Consider the following 20573-nt stretch of genomic DNA (forward strand, 5'->3'; position numbering starts at 1 on the left):
AGACTGTGACCCCTGGTTCTAGACTCTCCAGCCAGGGGAAACAATCTCTCAGCATCTACCCTGTCAATCCCCCGTAGAATCTTGTATGTTTCAATGAGATCACCTCTCATTCTTCTAAACTCCAGAGAGTATCGGCCCATTCTAGTCATTACTTGATATTATTAATGGAGTTTGTTGCTTATTCTGTATGTGTCTGGGCCGCTTGTGTCAATATCATATTATACTTCAAAACAAGGGTATATTATTTCTTTCACTTAGGGAGCTGAGTAAATTATATACTTTTCACCCCCTCCAAACCAGCAGCTGGCCATCCCACTGAAAATCCACACATGTAGATTGTCACAGCTCCCATTACCTAATGGGTTCTCCTTGGTGAGTTCCTGGGGAGCTGCCGAATGCAGATGAGGTCCTTCTAGTGAGCTAGCAAGGAGCGGATGGGTCGGGGGAACGCGAGGGCGATTCTGAATGGCCTTGTAGCGATCATGCATGCACGTCTGGCTGGCTGTAAATGGTCACAGGTAGAGACTTGGACACATAGCTAAGTGTTGCTGCTGTCAGCGGTGGCTCAGTGGGCAGCACCCTCGCCTCTGAGTCAGAAGGTTGTGGGTTCAAGTCCCACTCCAGAGACTTGAGCACAAAAATCTAGGCTAACACTCCCAGTGCAGTACTGAGGGAGTGCTGCACTGTCGGAGGGGCAGTACTGAGGGAGTGCTGCACTGTCGGAGGGGCAGTACTGAGGGAGCGCTGCACTGTTGGAGGGGCAGTACTGAGGGAGTGCTGCACTGTTGGAGGGGCAGTACTGAGGGAGCGCCCCACTGTCGGAGGGGCAGTACTGAGGGAGCGCCGCACTGTCGGAGGGGCAGTACTGAGGGAGCGCCGCACTGTCGGAGGAGCAGTACTGAGGGAGCGCTGCACTGTCGGAGGGGCAGTACTGAGGGAGTACTGCACTGTCGGAGGGGCAGTACTGAGGGAGCGCTGCACTGTCAGAGGGGCAGTACTGAGAGAGTGCTGCACTGTCAGAGGTGCCATCTTTTAGATGAGACGTTAAACCGAGGCCCCATCTGCTCTCTCAGGTGGACGTGAAAGATCCCATGATGCTATTTCGAAGAAGAACAGGGGAGTTCTCCCCAGTGTCCTGGCCAATATTTATCCCTCAATCAATATCATTAAAAACAGATTATCTGGTCAATTATCACATCGCTGTTTGTGGGATCTTGCTGTGCGCAAACTGGCTACAGCGTTTCCTACATTACAACAGTGACTACACTTCAAAAAGTACTTCATTGGGTGTAAAGCACTTTGGGACGTCCGGTGGTCGTGAAAGGCGCTGGAGCAATGCAAGCCTTTCTTTCTACAGTACTTAAACTGGTATAAACAGTTTTGAGATTCTAGCGAGGAAGGCTAGACATGAGAAAGTGCAGGAAAAATGGAAGATAGAGAACAAGAAACAAGGAGCAAGGAAGGAGTGCTAGAGCGCACGAGTGAGACTCTCCCTATAACATACTCTTACCTGTCAAGGCAGTTTTCATAATTAAACGTAGCTTTGAAACCATATATGGAAAAAGTGACAACGCTGGCAAATACGGATGTCAGACTGTTAATTAAAGCAATGATAACTGCTTGTTTCTCACAGTTGTTGTTTCTCTGGTTGTAACTGGCAAACGCAATCAGACTACCAAATCCCAGGCCAAGTGAGTAGAAGATCTGGGTGGCCGCGTCAATCCAGGATTTTGGGTCCATCAGCTGCTCAATCTGGGAACGGCAAAACAAGGTTCCGTGTGAGAGTGAGCACATCGTGCGTTAGCCAGTGTAAACTGTACACTACAGGGTGTTTTTGAAAATTAACTGTCGCGTTTCAGAAACAGCTAAGCAATATTAAAATTGATCATCATTCTAAACTTCGGAAGGACACACAAAATAAGGGATTAAAAACAGAAAATGCTGGAAATACTCAGCGGGTCAGGCAGCATCTGTGGAGAGAAAAACAGAGTTAAAGTTTCAGGTCGAAGACCCTTCGTCAGAACTGGAAAAAGTTAGAGATGTGACAGGTTTTTAAGCAAGTGCAGGGGCGGGGAAAGTGGGGAGGGGAGGAAAGAACAAAAGGGAAGGTCTGTGATAGGGTGGAAGGCTGGAGAGATTAAATGACAAAAGGGATGATGGTGCAAAGCAAAAGGAGATGGTAATGGGACAAGTAAAGAAACAAAAGACGGGTCGAGAGGAGGTGTAAATGGGAATGGCAGAATCATCAACAGCTGTCCGAAAAAATGGGGGCAGTGGTTATGGTCTGAAATTGTTGAACTCGATGTTGAGTCCAGAAGGCTGTAAAGAGCTGAATCGAAAGATGAGGTGCCGTTCCTCGAGCTTAGGCTGAGCTTCACTGGAACAATGCAAGAGGCCGAGGACAGAGGGGTCAGAGCGGGAGTGGAGCGGAGAATTAAAGTGACAGGGGGGATCCACTCAAAATACGGGGTCCTTTAAACCCACCAATTAAAAGGCATGCAATAAACAGAATAAACTAGAATAGAATTTTATTAAAAAAGAGGCCACTGTAATTGATCAAAGCGTTTATTTCTTGAGTGTCACAACTGCCATTGACATTCTAATCAACTGTGAATCATGGAATGTCCTTCACATTTCCACGGTTGAGGTACATTAAGTTTTGATAACTGCCCTTTAGGTTGGTTCTTTTTATTCTGTAATTTTCCTGGATATTCCTTCACTATTATGCTTTTTAGGGCAGATTTAATCCACTTATGGGAGTAGGGGTGACTAGTTGACCTTCTATTGAATCCCGGCCAAGTCTGAATTCCTAAAATCCTAGTTTCCAGATCCAGCTGGATGACGTGTGACAACTTGGCCGGAGACGGAGGATTCCATTCTGCCCTTAAGATTGTAAAAGGGTGAATTTTTTTTCTTTCTTCCTCAGTCCCACTGAACTCCTAAGGTTTTGGGTTAGCTCAGGTCCGAAATGCGAAGTCTTCCGCGTACCTCAAATGTGAAGCTGCCGCATAAAACGCTGAAAAATTACCCCGAGGTGTCAGCCGACCGCCAGACGTCCCAAAGCGCTTCACAGCCAATGAAGTACTTTTTGAAGTGTAGTCACTGTTGTAATGCGGGAAATGCAGCAGCCAATTTGCGCACAGCAAGCTCCCACAACCAGCAATGTGATAATGACCAGATCATCTGTTTTTTAGTGATGTTGATTGAGGGATAAATATTGGCCCCAGGACACTGGGGATAACTCCCCTGCTCTTCTTTCGAAAAAGTGGCCGTGGGATCTTTTACGTCCATCTGAGAGCAGACGGGGCCTCGGTTTAACGTCTCATCCGAAAGACGGCACCTCCGACAGGGCAGCACTCCCTCAGCATTACACTGAGAGTGTCAGCCTGGATTGTTGTGCTCAAGTCTCTGGAGTGGGACTACGGACCGACAACCTTCTGACTCAGAGGCGAGGGTGCGGCCCACTGACACTCTGACGCACAGGGTACAAGTGAAGAGAAGCTATTGCAGTTGGAATTGCAGGAAACGTGACCTGATATCCAGGAAGCCAGTTCGAACCACTTCATGGGGGGCATTTGGGAATATGCCAAGCAGCCGATAAAATTTGGGGGGCAGCCACGAAGGAGTCTACAACCTGCATCTGAGCAACGCCACACGTGTCCTGATTGAGTTGTGGACCAGCAGGGAGAGCATGGACACTCCGGGGCTCTCTGCATTGGAGCATCCATTAGCAGAATTTCTTTTACCACAGGCACAGACTCCACCACAAGTGCTCTGGCTGAAGCCAAAAAGAGTTAGGGTTCTACTTTACGGTTCTCTGTCTTGTTTGAAACATAGAAGATAGGAGCAGGAGTAGGCCATTCGGCCCCTCGAGCCTGCTCTGCCATTTAATGAGATCATGGCTGATCATCCAAATTCAGTACCCTGTCCCTGCTTTCTCCCCATATCCCTTGATCCCTTTAGCCTTCAGAAATATATCCAACTCCTTCTTGAATATATTTAATGAATTGGCCTCAACTGCCCTGTGTGGCAGAGAATTCCACAGGTTCACCACTCTCTGGGTGAAGAAATTCCTCCTCATCTCTGTCCTAAATGGCTTACCCCTTATCCTTAGATTGTGACCCCTGGTTCTGGACTCCCCGGCCATCGGGAACATCCTTCCTGCATCTAGTCTGTCTAGTCCTGTTAGAATTTTATAAGTTTCAATGAGATCCCCTCTCATTCTTCTAAACTCCAGCGAGTATAAGCCCAATCGACCCAATCTCTCCTCATACGTCATTCCTGCCATCCCAGGTATCAGTCTGGTGAATCTTCGCTGCACTCCCTCCATGGCAAGAACATCCTTCCTCAGATAAGGCGACCAAAACTGCACATAATACTCAAGGTGTGGTCTCACCAATGTCCTGTACAACTGCAGCAAGACATCCTTGTTCCTGTACTCGAATCCTCTCGCTTGGATTTCCCATGTTGGAGAATTGGAAGTGTTGACCCTTTCTATTCATGAAGGGAGATGCACTGGGGGGTTTGGGACACACATTGCCACGTGAGTGCAATCAATTGTGACCTGCACTTGTTGGCATGTCTGCCACACGGTAGAAATGGCAAATGCCTCATGCTTGGCATGGGCCGCTTTCCAAAAGTGTAACAAATAAAATCACTGACCCTGGCAAACAGAAGAGTCAGCGACCTGCCTGTTTGACGCAGCTGTGCACTGCAGACTGGGAGATAGAGGGTCATAGAGTCATAGAGGCATAGGGTCATAGAGGCATAGGGTCATAGAGTCATAGGGTCATAGAATCATAGAGTCATAGGGTCATAGGCCGGGATCTTACCTGAGGAGGCGTGTTGAGGGTGGGACTACTGGTTTCCGGGTTCTAGTCCCACCCCCAGCGATGTCTGACGACCTGACGCTATTTTCCCTTGATTGGCCTTGTTAAGCCCGCCCTGCGGGCTTGCCAGGAAAGCTGGGCGTCAGATGACGTCAGTGTGACATGAATCAGTCATTCATGAAAGAAAGACTTATGAACTAATACTGAGCGGCCTACGGGTGGCGCTGTCCAGGGAGAGTATAAATACTCGGGCACGGGCCCAGCTTGCGCAGGACATTCTTAACAGGAACTAGTGAAGGACACAACTAGACCTCCATGTTGTAAAACAGTTGATTAAAGCTTTGTTTAATGCTTAGACCAAGTGCCTAGTAGTTTTCTTATGTCACAGTGCATGACGCTTCATCTGCCGGTTTTGTTAAAGTGACGAGCCCCATAATTTTTTGACAGATGATTTGACAAGTGTTTGACAGCATTGAGGTGCTGTCAAACACTGACAGTCACTGTCCAAAGGTGAGCCCTTGCACCTAGGCTCACCAATGACTCTCTCCTTAGGAGAAAACAGATGGCAGCTGCATGTGAGATTGCAGAAGCCATCTGTCAAATCTGCCGATCAGATGAGGCTTCACAGAAACATCAAATCATGTCACCTGCAGATACATATAAACAGAATAAAAATATTTCTCCCTACATTCTCTCACCTGTCATACTTATCTTTGCACCATTGCACCCATCACACTACCTCTGCAGTTGTCATTTGCACACTTACACTACAGCAGACCCACAGCTCGCCTCGCTGACCCTGGCGGGGTTTCCCGACATCGGGAAGGCCGCATCAGCAGGCGGAAAATGGTGAAAAGCCTCTTAACAGCCTGTTAACAGGCAGTTAATTGGCTGTAATCCCCTCCCCGCCGCTTGGAGACGGGTCCCTGCGCGAGTCAGGGACCCGTCTCCTGGGAAGATGGTTCAGAGGCGGGTTGGGACCCGTTCCCAATTTTTCCCATTTTCCCAGCAGTCCCGCCTCCAAACCCACCTCCTCAGGGCTGGTAAAATCCAGCCCTATAGAGTCATAACGACACAGAAGGAGGCCATTCGGCCCATCGAGTCCGTGCCGGCTCTCTGTAGAGCAATCCAGTCAGTCCCATTCCCCCGCTCTATCCCCGTAGCCCTGCAAGTTTATTTCCCTCAAGTGCCTATCCAGTCTCCCCTTGAAAACATTGAGTGTCTCCACTTCCACCACTTCCGTCAGCAGCGAGTTCCAGGTCCTCACCACTTGCTGCGTAAAAAAGTTTTTCCTCATATCCCCCCTGTTTCTCTTACCCAAAACCTTAATTCTGTGTCCCCTAGTCCTTGTACCATCAACTAGTGGGAACAGCCTTGCCCCGTCTAGCCTATCCAAACCCGTCATAATCTTGTACACCTCGATCAAATCACCCCTCAACCTCCTTTGCTCTAATGAAAACAAATCCAGCTTCTCCAACCTGTCCTTGTAGCTAAGATCTCCCATCCCCGGAACCATTCTGATAAATCTCCTCTGCGCCCTCTCAAGGGCCTTCACATCCTTCCTAAAGTGTGGTGACCAGAACTGGATGCAATATTCCAGTTGCGGCCTAACCAGCGCTTTATAAAGGTTCAGCATAACTTCTCTACTTTTGTACTCAATACCTCTATTTATGAAGCCCAAGATCCCATATGCTTTGCTAACCGCTCTCTCAATATGTCCTGCCACCTTCAGGGACCTATGCACATTAACTCCCAGGTCCCTCTGATGCATGTTGTCCTATAGTTGTCGAGAAGGAACCTGCTGACAACCATCCGGTGCTGGGACTCGACTTGAAGTCTCACTGCAGGAATGTACACAAACTGTGTCACGCCATCCTTCAGGAACTCCGCCCGCACAGGCAGGTGTCTTTGGACAGATCCAGATATGAAAGCATGGGCCCATACGTACACGAGCAGCTTTCGGGTGAGACGTTAAACCAAGCCCCCTGTCTTCCCTCGCGGGTGGACGTAAAAGATCCCGCGGCCACTATTTCGAAGAAGAGCAGGGGAGTTGTCCCCGGTGTTCTGGCCAATTTATCCCTCAACCAACATCACTAAAACATATTATCTGGTCATTATCACATTGCTGTTTGTGGGAGCTTGCTGTGCGTAAATTGGCTGCCGTGTTTCCTACATTACAACAGTGACTACACTTCAAAAAGTACTTCATTGGCTGTAAAGCGCTTTAGGACATCCGGTGGTCGTGAAAGGCGCTATAGAAATGCAAGTCTTTCTTTTCTTTTTGATGACTTCCATGGAACAGATCTAAGAATTTAACAATGAGAGCATTGACCTTAAGCGAATCTTATTTTTGAAGACGTGAGGATACAGTACCTTTGGAGTGAACATGTAAAGCAGCCCATTGCTTGCACCATGCAGCGTTACTCCGCGGATTAGATAAATAAGCAGCACCAGGTATGGGAAGGAAGCCGTTACATAGACCACCTGCATCAAGGAGAAGTACATTAGGATCAGCCTTTCACAAATCACATTTCCCTTTTTTCTGATCAGGTGTTTTATTTAGTGTTATCTATTTACAAAATGGCTAAATGTTCCAATTTTACATTTCCCATTAAAAAGGAGTCCCGGGATGTGAGGGCGGATTCCGCCCGTGGGCACTGCCGGTGAGGAGGATGCAAAAATCAAGTACTGCAATGGGCCGTGTTTTCCCAACTAGCACTCCCCTTGGGTGCTGCCCCACACCCAAATCTGGCACGACGGTGACCATGAAACTACCTGATTGTCGTAAAAACCCATCTGGTTCACTGAGGTCCTTTAGGGAAGGAAATCTGCCGTCCTTACCCGGTCTGGCCTATATGTGACTCCAGACTCACAGCAATGTGGTTGACTCTTAACTGACCCTCTGAAATTGTGAAGGAATAAGCCATATTCAGAAAAATACACCATTCTATGAAAGAATTCTAGCCATACTAAAACATGACAAACTAGGCTTGAAAATCTAAAAGCCGCAACAATCTAAAGCTGTAAACAGCATACAGGCTATTGAGATAAGATAAGTTGTTGACACTGAATCAATAACCTTATTGAAACAGGAGGTTGGAAGCTCCTGAAGTCTGAAGCTTTGGAACAAACACAATGGTACACCCTGTTAAGGTGCCCTAAATTACACTTTGGAAAGAAACACAGAAAATTAAGAAACATATGCCTTCGTAAAAATGACATCAAATGAAACACAGGAGACACGATTCTATGTTGCAACCAGCTGAGGTAACTAAGAAGACAATGGTGCACCCGATTGAGGTGTTTTTAATTTACACGTCGTAAAAAGACACAAACAGAAGACCATGGTAAGAATGACATCAAATAGATGCATCTGCTGTCACACCGTTTTTTATGATAAGCTTCGAACACCTAAAGGTAGAGGCACGATTCTTAATGCTACCAGCTGAACTGACTGTAAGAATAGCAGGGGTCAGCAGAAAAATGACTAGAGATAATTAGCTTACATCAGCAGAAAACTTCAAAGGACATACCACTGAAAAAGGATATAAATATTGAACTGTCAAATGGGATGACAGATTCGGTATAAAGGGGCAAAGCGATTCTCAGGCTTCAGAGGCAAGCTCTGTAAGTCTACAACTCTTTGTACCTCGGGGATCAAGGTATTGTACTGTATTTGATTTTGGTGGATATCCTGGAATAAGACTAAGAACTGTAAAAATGTAACAAAGTTAAGATTTGAGAATAAGGATCTCTGATAATAGAATTGTAAGATTTCTGTTTTTGGAACTGTTAATGTTGCGATTGAATCACCAACTGTAAATTACATGTCGGTCCTTTAAAAAATCGATATATTTTTAGAATTGTCTCACATAATACTTCTGTATCAAACTCGCAAACTCAATCTCTGTACGCTCTTTGGTGAGGAGTTGCAGAATTCTGGGGAGTTTTCCGGACCCTCATAATATCCAGAATGTTACAGTCTAGCTAAACTTATTAAAAGTGCTATCTGGAAGACGGTAACATCTTCAGGTTGTTCCTTTCCTTTAGGGAGAGATAGTCTGGACCTTTAGACCCAATTAAGCATCTTTAGGATTCGGCTACCTTAAACTTTAGTTGAAGGTGAACGTCTAGGGAATACGCCTGATCCAGGGTAGCCCTAAAGGGGCTAGGACTAGTAATTATCCCTTCAAAATGGCCCAGCGAACCACTCAGTTATATCCAAGGCGACGGCTCACCACCATCTTCTCGAGGGCAATTAGGGATGGGCAATAAATGCTGGCCTTGCCAGCGACGCCCACATCCCAGGAATGATTTTTTTTTAAATCAGCCCCATTATCCCATCAGTCTTTGCACCGTGAAGAAATTCCTCCTCATCTCAGTCCTAAATGGCCGACCCCTTATCCTGAGACTGTGACCCCCAGTTCTAGACTCTCCAGCCAGGGGGAAACAGCCTCTCAGCATCTACCCTGTCAATCCCCCTCAGAATCTTGTATGTTTCAATGAGATCACCTCTCATTCTTCTAAACTCCAGAGAGTATCGGCCCAATCTACTCAATCTCTCCTCATAGGACAACCCTCTCATCCCAGGAATCAATCTAGTGAACCTTCGTTGCACCGCCTCTAAAGTATGTCCTTCCTTAGATAAGGAGACCAAAACCATGCACATAGAAGCGGCACGTCACGGTGAGTGAGGAAAAGTTGGCAACACAAGCAGCAGGACAAGTGTCCAAAATCATGACGGTTTTGGTGGTGTAAATAAGGAGAAACTGTTTCCAATGGCAGAAGGTTCAGTAACCAGAGGACACAGAGTTACAGTGATTGGCAAAAGAACCAGAGACAACATGAAGAAACATTTCTTTTTTTTTACACAGCGAGTTGTTATGAACCAGAGTGGTTACGGTAGCATAGTGATTATGTTACTGGACCAGTAATCCAGCGGCCTGGACTAATGATCCAGAGACGTGAGTTCAAATCCCACCACGGCAGCTGGGGAATTTAAATTTAATTAATTAAATAAATCTGGAATAAAAAGCTAATATCAGTAATGGTGACCATGCAACTACCAGATTGTTGTAAAAACCCATCTGGTTCACTAATGTCCTTTAGGGAAGGAAATCTACTGTCCTTACCCGGTCTGGCCGATATGTGACTCCAGACCCACAGCAATGTGGTTGACTCTTAACTGCCCTCTGAAATGGCCCAGCGAGACACTCAGTTGTATTCAAGAGGGCGGCTCACCACCACCTTCTCGAGGGCAATTAGGGATGGACAATAAATGTTGGGCTTGCCAGCAACGCCTACATCCCGTGAACGAATAAAAAATAAATGTCCATCTCCCTTCCCCAAAAAATACCTAACTGCACTCTGACTTATTTATTTGAAATGTATTCACAACACAGACAAAGCTTCTAGAAACAAACCTGGAACCCTTGTGGTTCAGAAGCATTGAAGCATTGGACTATTCAAATGATTAATATATTAACTTCTCTATTATCTGCCAGGAATCGAAACGCACAAGCGTATTACTTGAGCAGACTGAAATGTGTGCTCTGTACCTTGCAGAGACAGCCCCAGAGAGACCATGATGAGTGAAGCTTGCCCATCAACAAAGAATCTGAAAAGTGATCCTAAAGATTTTTAAAATGCACGTTCGTTACAGGCCAGTTTATAAGTTCCCTGTGCTATGGAGAGGTTTTTGAAAGCCACATCCCGCGTTTTTTTAGAACACACCAGCTTCTAAAGTCCATGTGGCTCAACAATAGTTACCTTGCCAGTGGATTCCGTTCCTCTGACAATGCAGAGGTAGACCACAAGCCAGGAGAGCACGAGACACAGGGTTATCCCCCAGTGCAACGACCCCGTATCGTTGATGGTGGGAGAGATATTCAATGTCGTTCTGTACCAGAAGTATTCAGTGGAGGAACTTTTCGCGCATTCTTCGATGATTCCAGAGTTGTTGCTGTTTAATGGGCAGTTGGCCCAGGGTAGAGGATTCTGCATTGTTGGGAAAACAAAAAGACAAATGCTAATTATTAACGGGAGTGAAACCTTTACACATGGATAATGCACCATGTTCTTTTTCTTCATTTTCATCCCTTTGACAATTTAAGAACATAAGAATTATTTCCCACATTACAACAGTGACTACACCTCAAAAAGTACTTCATTGGCTGTAAAGCGCTTTGAGACGTCCGGTGGTCGTGAAAGGCGCTGTAGAAATGCAAGTTTTCTTTTTTTTTAGGAGCAGGAGTCGGCCATACGGCCCCTCGAGCCTGCTCCGCCATTCAATAAGATCATGGCTGATCTTCGACCTCAACTCCACTTTCCCGCCCGATCCCCATATCCCTCGATTCCCCGAGAGCCCAAAAATCTATCGATCTCAGCCTTGAATATACTCAACGATTCAGCATCCACAGCCCTCTGGGGTAGAGAATTCCAAAGATTCACAACCCTCTGAGTGAAGAAATTCCTCCTCATCTCAGTCCTAAATGGCCGACCCCTTATCCTGAGACTGTGACCCCTGGTTCTAGACTCTCCAGCCAGGGGAAACAGCCTCTCAGCATCGACCCTGTCAATCCCCCTCAGAATCTTGTATGTTTCAATGAGATCTCCTCTCATTCTTCTAAACTCCAGAGGGTATCGGCCCAATCTACTCAATCTCTCCTCATAGGACAACCCTCTCACCCCAGGAATCAGTCTAGTGAATCTTCGTTGCACCGCCTCCAAGGTAAATATATCCCTTCCTCAGATAAGGAGACCAAAACTGTGCCCAGTACTCCAGGTGTGGTCTCACCAAGGCCCTGTACAATTGTAGCAAGACTTCCATACTCTTATACTCCAATACTGATTGTCATTATTTGTGGACAATATGTAAACAAAAGCTACTATTCCATCAACAAATCTGAACAACTAACCTAGTGACGTGTTTTCAGAATTTGATTAACACTGCAGAATCTAGTGAACTAGTTAAGACCAACAGTAAATATACAAACTAGTTGACTGTTGTATGTTCAGAGCTTTCATTTTTAATTTTGGTATATATTAAAATGCTTGGCCAGGCCAAAAGGTTTTTCGAAGTGAAATAAAGCTGGTGAATGTAACAGACGGTCTTTCACTGATAAGTGGACATGGAAGGTGCTTTGATGTGCTTTACTCAAAAGCAGCAAACATTTGGTGAGCAAAAAACAGAAAATGTTGGAAATACTCAGCAGGTCAGGCAGCATCTGTAGAGAGAGAAACAGAGTTAACGTTTCAGCTCGATGACCCTTTTTCCAGTTCAACAGGAAATGTGACCATGTGGATTTCTGCCACTTCTATAAACTTTCATGAACAATTTTGGGCTTTGATAAAGGCAGCTAACAGGTAGGCAGCTAACAGGTAGGCAGCTAACAGGTAGCCACTCAGGGTGTGTGGGTGTGAAAGTTTGACAGCTCAAACAACTCAGGTCGAACAGTAAAGGAACATTTCACAATCTCTGAATGATTGATTTACTTATCTGAGGAAGGACGTTCTTGCCATGGAAGGAGTGCAGCGACGATTCACCAGACTGATACCTGGGATGGCAGGAATGACGTATGAGGAGAGATTGGGTCGATTGGGCTTATATTCGCTGGAGTTTAGAAGAATGAGAGGGGATCTCATTGAAACTTGTAACATTCTAACAGGACTAGACAGACTAGATGCAGGAAGGATGTTCCCGATGGCGGGGTAGTCCAGAACCAGGGGTCACAGTCTAAGGATAAGGGGTAAGCCATTTAGGACAGGGATGAGGAGGAATTTCTTCACCCAGAGAGTGGTGAACCTGTGGAATTCTCTACCACAGAAGGCGGTGGAGGCCAATTCATTAAATATATTCAAGAAGGAGTTGGATATATTTCTTAAGGCTAAAGGGATCAAGGGGTATGGGGAGAAAGCAGGGACCGGGGACTGAATTTGGATGATCAGCCATGATCTCATTGAATGGCGGAGCAGGCTCGAGGGGCCGAATGGCCGACTCCTGCTCCTATCTTCTATGTTTCTATGGGCCATATGGCCTCCTTCTGTGCCATAAATTTCTATGATTCTATGATTAAGAACCACCGCCAAATTGATGTGCATACTATGATTCTCTTGCTTTTTCCTTCTCTCTCATTTTCTCGCTCTTTTCAATCCTTTTCAGTCATTGTTTTCTCTTACCCTTTTTCCTATATTTACCTCACCCTCATTTCCCTGCCTCGAGCCTGCTCCGCCATTCAATGCGATCATGGCTGATCATCCAAATTCAGTATCCTGTCCCTGCTTTCTCCACATACCCCTTGATCCCTTTAGCCATCGTGTCTGTTCATGGCATGAAGTCGCGTTCTTTCTCACTATCAACCACACGGCCAATTTTTGTATCATCTGCAAACTTCTTAATCATGCCCCCCTACACTGAAGTCTAAATCATTCTTATATTATATAGTCTTGCACCTGAGCAGATATGAACTTGCTCTTTTAAGTTAGAAGAGTGCGATTTCGCCATGTACAAAGAAGCATCTGGAGTCAGTGAAAATTGACAGGAGAATCTGTAGTTATTGTCAAAATAGCTCACTTTCTGTACTGAGCACATCACATCTTTGAAACCATGCAAAAACCTCGTGTGGAAGTTGGGCCCAACTCACGGAGGTGCGGTCAGTTTACACTGACCTACCGCGGAAATCTAGGCTGCGGCCCACTCCTTCCTTTCCCCTAGGACTTACTGAGGGCTAGGCCTCCTCCTGGTCCAAATAGACTATCATTGTATGGGGTTGGGGGGGAGGGGGGTGGGGGGAGATGCCAAGACGCCTGAAGTTGGGAGTTCCCAAACCCTCCGCCATTGGCAGGTGTGAGGACCACCACCACCCACCCCTCGCAGATCCAGGCTGGTACCCTGAAGATTTGGGAAGCTGAAATATAGAAACATACAAAAATAGGAGCAGGAGTCGGCCATTTGGCCCCTCGAGCCTGCTCCGCCATTCAATATGATCATGGCTGATCCTCTATCTCAATACCATATTCCCGCTCTCTCCCCAGACCCCTTGATGCCTTTTGTGTCTAGAAATCTATCTATCTCCTTCTTAAATATATTCAGTGACTTGGCCTCCACAGCCTTCTGTGGTAGAGAATTCCACAGGTTCACCACCCTCTGAGTGAAGAAATTTCTCCTCATCTCAGTCCTAAATGTCCTACCCTGTATCCTGAGACTGTGACTCCTCGTTCTCAACCCCCCCAGCCAGGGGAAACATCCTCCCTGCATCCAGTCTGTCTAGCCCTGTCAGAATTTTATACGTTTCAATGAGATCCCCTTTAAATATATTTTTTTTAATATTTAAAGTGGTCCCCTTATGACGTGTTTCTAGAAGGGGCCGGACATCGATGGCAGCTTTCTGGCTTCTTTCAGGTAGTGGGTGCCCTGGGTGTACCCCAGTTGTGTGGGTGCCCACCATTTGCAGGCTAATAAGGGAGCCTCTTCCCGACTGCGGGAATTCCTGGTGCGTGCAATCCTCGCTAAGTGTCTGGGATCACTGGCCGGCAGATTGTCAGGGCCAGGTTGTTCGAAACTCCACACAATACTCCAAGCATCAGCTCATCAGTGATCTAGGCAAAGTTCCTTCCTCCTTTCCACCACCCCTTCTCCCCGCCTCCATTTTCAACCCCGTCCCTTCTTCACTCTTGATGGTGCTGACTTTGTCTTACTGGGCTCGGGTTCCACAGAGGCCCCTTACCCAATTGGCCATTGCTTATGTGTCAGCCTCGGTAGTGAGCGCCAGGAGACTATTCAAGCACAGGTGAAACACAATTGAGCTCGATCCCATCCGCGATGATGACTCCAGAAACTTGAGCACAAAAATCTAGGCTGACTCTCCAGTGCAGTACTGAGGGAGTGCTGCACTGTCGGAGGTGCCTCCCGTCTTTCAACTGAGACGTTAAATCGAGGCCCCGTCTGCTCTCTCAGGTGGATGTAAAAGATCCCACGGCACTATTTCCAAGAAGAGCACGGGAGTCCTGGGCCAATATTTATCAACATCACTAAAACAGATTATCTGGTCATTATCACATTGCTGTTTGTGGGAGCTTGCTGTGCGCAAATTGGCTGCCACGTTTCCCACATTACAACAGTGACTACACTTCAAAAAGTACTTAATTGGCTGTAAAGCGCTTTGGGACGTCCGGTGGTCATGAAAGGCGCTATAGAAATGCAAGTCTGTCTTTCTTCCATGTCCGCATATTCACATTTCCCAGCAGGTGTTACTGAAACCTGATCGAGGCAATTTATTTGGGTTTTTTTTTGTTTCCCTAACTCGGTATGATGAGACCAATTAGAGCATTTCTAACACTATCCTGGCTGAGATCAGCGTATACCAAGCGAGGGTAAACTTTGCACATTTTACAATGCGGCCACAGGGGAGAGAATGCAAATAATTAATTCTTCGTTATTTGTGCAGTGTGCACTGCAATGAGTCTTACTTCTACGTACCTCAAATGAATGAAATAGATACCAGAAGCTCCAGGCAACGATAGCATTGTAGTAGACAGAGACCAGGAATGATATAACAAGACTCGAGGTACCTATTTTTTTTGGTGGGGGGGGGGGGGAGAAAAAAAATGGTGACTCACAAACTCAACGGGTCGTCTCACTGCATGAAATTTCAAGAGAGATAACAAAGTGTGAAGTTACGTACCGACGCCAATCAGATAGGGGTTGACTGCTTTCCATGCGCCAATGCTTCCTTTCCTCATCAACTGTCCTAATGTCAGCTCCAGATAAAACAAAGGCAGTCCTTCCACAACTAACATTATCATGTACGGAATCAGAAATCCACCTGAAACAGACAATTACAGAGTTAGCCGTGGAAATCTAACAGGGTGGGCTTTATAAACGTTAATCTGGTTCGACGTGGCTTCCACGACTGTCGGTCACTCGTTTGCTCCATTTACCCTTCCTTTAAGACTTTGCTCCAACAACGGCAACAACAACTTGCATTTATATAGCACCTTTAACGTCGCAAAATGTCTCAAGGTGCTTCGCGGGAGCGATTATCAAACAGACATTTGACACCGAGCCACATAAGGAGATATTAGGACAGGTGACCAAAAGGAGCGTCTTAAAGGAGGAGAGCGAGGCGGAGAGGTTTAGGGAGGGAATTCCAGATCTTAGGGCCCAGGCAGCTGAAGGCACGGCCACCAATGGTGGAGCAATTAAAATCAGGGGACGCTCAATAGGTCAGAATTGGAGGAGCGCAGATATCTCGGAGCGTTGTGGGGCTGGAGGAGATTACAGAGATAGGGAGAGGCGAGGCCATGGAGGGATTTGAAAACAAGGATGAGAATTTTTAAATCGAGGCATTGCTTAAGCGGGAGCCAATGTAGGTCAGCAAGCACAGGGGGTGATGGGTGAACGGGACTTGGTGCGAGTTAGGACATGGGTGGCAGGGTTTTGGACGAGCTGAGGTTTATGTAGCGTACATTCCCTGTTCCAGGCCTTGTGCATTGCCAACTGGAAATCTGCTCCCAAACCTTTTCCAACGTTGCTCTGATACCAACTGCTATGAGGTCCATGACAGCAGTGGGGGGGGGGGACTCACCTTCTGATTTCCCCTCCATCAGTGGAGAAAGATATGCCCATAACTTGGATAAGCACTCTGACATGAATCAGTCTTTCATGAAAGAAAGACTTATGAAATAATACTGAGCGGCCTACAGGTGGTGCTGTCCAGGGAGAGTATAAATGCTCGGGCACGGGCCCAGCTTGCGCAGGACATTCTTAACAGGAACTAGTGAAGGACACAACTAGACCTCCATGTTGTAAAACAGTTGATTAAAGCTTTGTTTAACGCTTAGACCAAGTGCCGAGTAGTTTTCTTACGTCACACTCAAAGTGCCGTAACCTACAGGGCTACGGACCAAGAGTTGAAAAGTGGGATTAGGCTGGGATGGCTCTTTTTCGGCCGGCACGGACAAGATGGGCCGAATGGCCTCCTTCTGTGCTTTAAGTTTCTATGATTCTATGATTGAACTCTGTACAACAGCAGGGGTGCAAGTCAGAAAATACCAAACAGCCTCACAGCATTTATATGTACAGTCCACGGCCACGTTGCCTCACACATCATCGTTTCAATAAAATTGATACTCACAATTAACCTATTCGCTAACATCCCGGGCCAGTTTTTTCATAGTCCACGATATAGGGCATCACTGAAACTGTGAACAGCCTGTTCTTTATATTGGTGATAACTGCAGGGCTAATAACTTATGCATCTTCACAGTAAAGCATTTTACTTCCTTTATAAGTATCCAAGCTGCAAATTTTAACAGTATCCTTTCTCTGTAGAGGATTCCATAGTCATAGACACAAAAGTCATCAAGGGGTATGGGGAGAGAGCGGGAATATGATATTGAGATAAAGGATCAGCCATGATCATATTGAATGGCGGAGCAGGCTCGAAGGGCCGAATGGCCGACTCCTGCTCCTATTTTTCTATGTTCTATAGACACTCCTGTCAAGCCCTTGCAACATTAATTCAATCGGAATTCAAGCTCTTTCCAATGACATCATGTAGAGTGGTAAGAATATAAGAACATAAGAACTAGCAGCAGGAGTCGGCCATTCGGCCCCTCGAGCCTGCTCCGCCATTCAATAGGATCATGGCTGATCTTCGACCTCAACTCCACTTTCCTGCCCGACCCCCATATCCCTCGATTCCCCTAGAGTCCAAAAATCTATCGATCTCAGCCTTGAATATACTCAACGATTCAGCATCCACAGCCCTCTGGGGCAGAGAATTCCAAAGATTCACAACCCTCCGAATTAAGACATTTTTCATCTCAGTCCTACATGGCCGACCCCTTATCCTGAGACAGGGGAAACAACCTCTCACCATCCACCCTGTCAATCCCTCTAAGAATTTTATACATTTCAATGAGATCACCCTTCATTCTTCTAAACTCCAGAGAATATAGAGCGGGCGAGAAAGTGGAGTTCAGGTCGAAATCAGCCATGATCTTATTGAATGGCGGAGCAGGTTCGAGGGGCTGTGTGGCCGGCTCCTGCTCCGAATTCTTATACAGGCCAATTCTACTCAATCTCTCCTCATAGGACAACCCTCTTATCTCAGGAATTAATCTCAGGAGGCGTGTCCACCAGCTAGATTTGAGCTCTACGTAGTAGACTGGTCCGAAGGCATTGTTTTATTTTTAACACAGTCCCTATTGACTTTGTGCTGTGCTCTCCTGAAAGGTAACTATACTGACTCATTCAACACATTGTACTCTAACGTGCTGAATCATGTGTGGGTAGTTTGCAATGTAGCATGTCTTGAATAATATACAGGGAACTCTTTTTTATCCGGCACCGACGGGACCGGCGTGGTGCCAGTTGATCAAAAAGTCCGGATTACAGAGAGGTATACTTACCAAGGTACGAGAGCTCCGTACACGGCCACAGGTGCAGGAACCCCGGTTACACGGCCACAGATCCAGGAGTCCCTGTTGCACGGCCACAGGTGCAGGATCCCCGGTTACACGGCCACAGATCCAGGAGTCCCTGTTGCACGGCCACAGGTGCAGGATCCCCGGTTACACGGCCACAGAGCCAGGAGTCCCTGTTGCACGGCCACAGAGCCAGGAACCCCTGTTGCACGGCCACAGGTGCAGGATCCCCGGTTACACGGCCACAGAGCCAGGAGTCCCTGTTGCACGGCCACAGATCCAGGAACCCCGGTTACACGGCCACTAATATATAGTAAAACCTACCTGAACCTACTCCTGAATTTTGCCGGTTAAGAGAGATTTCCGGTTATTTAGGTGCCGGTAAAGAGAGTTTCCTGTACTCTGCTTCCAACATGAGAAAGGTATGCCCCCATCCTAAAAAAAAGCTACTCTCTGCTTCTCGTAATAAAACAGTAGAATAATTCGGAATTTCAGCCCTCTTGTTCCGTGGGCTTAGGATCTTCCAGGGATTCAATGGACTGTCCTCATTCAACACCTTTTTTCATTTCTGTGCCCGAGTTTCTGCACATATATATATGTAATGTGTTTCCGTTTTTATACTTCCACACGTCACAAGGTCACAAGATCATTATGGATGAGGAAGTAAATTTGGCCCATATCAATCCATCTATTCAGAAGCACCAACAGTTCCCCCCAGTTACAATGTTTCTTGAATGATTCCAGGGGTTTTGCCTCCAACAATCTACCTGGGAGTCCATTCCAAGTGCTGATCCGATCACTCTCTGCGTGAAGAGGAATGTTGTGCTATCGGTATCATAGTTACCGTTTACTAGTTTGAACCGGTGGCCCATTGTCCTACCTCAAAAATTTAACTTGAAAGTAATATTCTGGATTTACGTTTCCCATACCATTTACTATCTTATATACCTTGGCAAGATCCCGTCTCAGACTCCTCTTTCCAGGCTGGGAAGTCCGGGTTTCTCCAATCTTTTCTGATAACTCATACCTCTGACACCAGGGATCAGCTATGTGGCTTTGCGCTGCCATATCAGCCGTGGCTCAGTGGGCGGCACCCTCGCCTCTGAGTCAGAAGGTTGTGGGTTCAAGTCTCACTCCAGAGACTTGAGCACAGCAAGCTAGCCTGACACTCCATTGCAATATTGATGGAACGCTGCACTGTCGGAGGGGCAGTACTGAGGGAGCGCCGCACTGTCGGAGGGGCAGTACTGAGGGAGCGCCGCACTGTCGGAGGGGCAGTACTGAGGGAGCGCCGCACTGTCGGAGGGGCAGTACTGAGGGAGCGCCGCACTGTCGGAGGGGCAGTACTGAGGGAGCGCCGCACTGTCGAAGGGGCAGTACTGAGGGAGCGCCGCACTGTCGGAGGGGCAGTACTGAGGGAGCGCGGCACTGTCGGAGGTGCCGTTTTTCGGATGAGACGTTAAACCGAGGCCCCATCTGCCCTCTCAGGCGGACGTAAAAGATCCCATGGCACTATTTCGAAGAAGAGCAGGGGGAGTTCTCCCCGGTGTCCTGGGGCCAATATTTATCCCTCAACCAACATCACTAAAAACAGGTGATCTGGTCATTATCACATTGCTGTTTGTGGGAGCTTGCTGTGTGCAAATTGGCTGCCACGTTTCCTACATTAGAACAGTGACTACACTTCACAAAGTACTTCATTGGCTGTAAAGCGCTTTGGGACGTCCGATGGTCGTGAAAGGTGTAAAGTCTGTGGGTTGTGCAGTAAATAAATACACAGACTTTTGAAGTACAAACAAACAGGTCTTTACTATTCAGAGGTCAGGGCGAATCTGCCCTAGTTATCCTGTAACATCACTTATATACTGGTGTGGTCACTGTCGGTATTACCGTATACAGAAGCCAATCAAATAGTGCCACACCTAAAGTAGTTCTCTTAAAGGTGAACGGTTACACTCAATCGTTCCCTTAAAGGTAGACGGGTACATACACTACAATCCTCCCTTTTTAGCTTATTACTTACAGGGTCCCCGTTAAACATACATATCTTCAACTTCAGATAACAATTTACAGATATACTCTCGGTGGAGAACAAGCAATTTACAGAGATAATTCCGGTGGAGTCAACGTCATATAAAACAGTTTACAGATATACTTTCGGTGGGAACAGTTCACAGGTTCAGTCTCTGCGGAAACAGTTCATAGATTCAGTCTCTGATCTTGACTCATTCCGAACAGCATCTCTTTGGTGTAGCCGGTTCACATGGCTAGCGTGACTCCTCCATAGCCTTTTTCTTAACGTAACAGCTTGACCTT

General features: G+C 46.7%; 1 protein-coding gene across 2 annotated transcripts in view; it reads right to left on the minus strand.

Annotated features, from left to right (window-relative positions):
- Window positions 1-20573, minus strand: part of slc6a20 (solute carrier family 6 member 20) — a 114969-nt gene that overhangs the window by 65816 nt on the left and 28580 nt on the right. For both annotated transcript variants that reach the window (XM_085989291.1, XM_085989290.1), the window contains exons 2-6: window positions 15512-15652; window positions 15307-15398; window positions 10599-10826; window positions 7203-7313; window positions 1511-1752 (exon numbers count right to left, since the gene is read on the minus strand). In XM_085989291.1, coding sequence (XP_085845417.1) covers window positions 1511-1752; window positions 7203-7313; window positions 10599-10826; window positions 15307-15398; window positions 15512-15652 — 814 coding nt within the window. The remainder of the gene's footprint in view (window positions 1-1510; window positions 1753-7202; window positions 7314-10598; window positions 10827-15306; window positions 15399-15511; window positions 15653-20573) is intronic.

Source organism: Somniosus microcephalus, chromosome 5 (assembly GCF_052327205.1).
Source record: "Somniosus microcephalus isolate GS21.2 chromosome 5, FLI_Smic_1.0, whole genome shotgun sequence".
Taxonomy (NCBI): domain Eukaryota; kingdom Metazoa; phylum Chordata; class Chondrichthyes; order Squaliformes; family Somniosidae; genus Somniosus; species Somniosus microcephalus.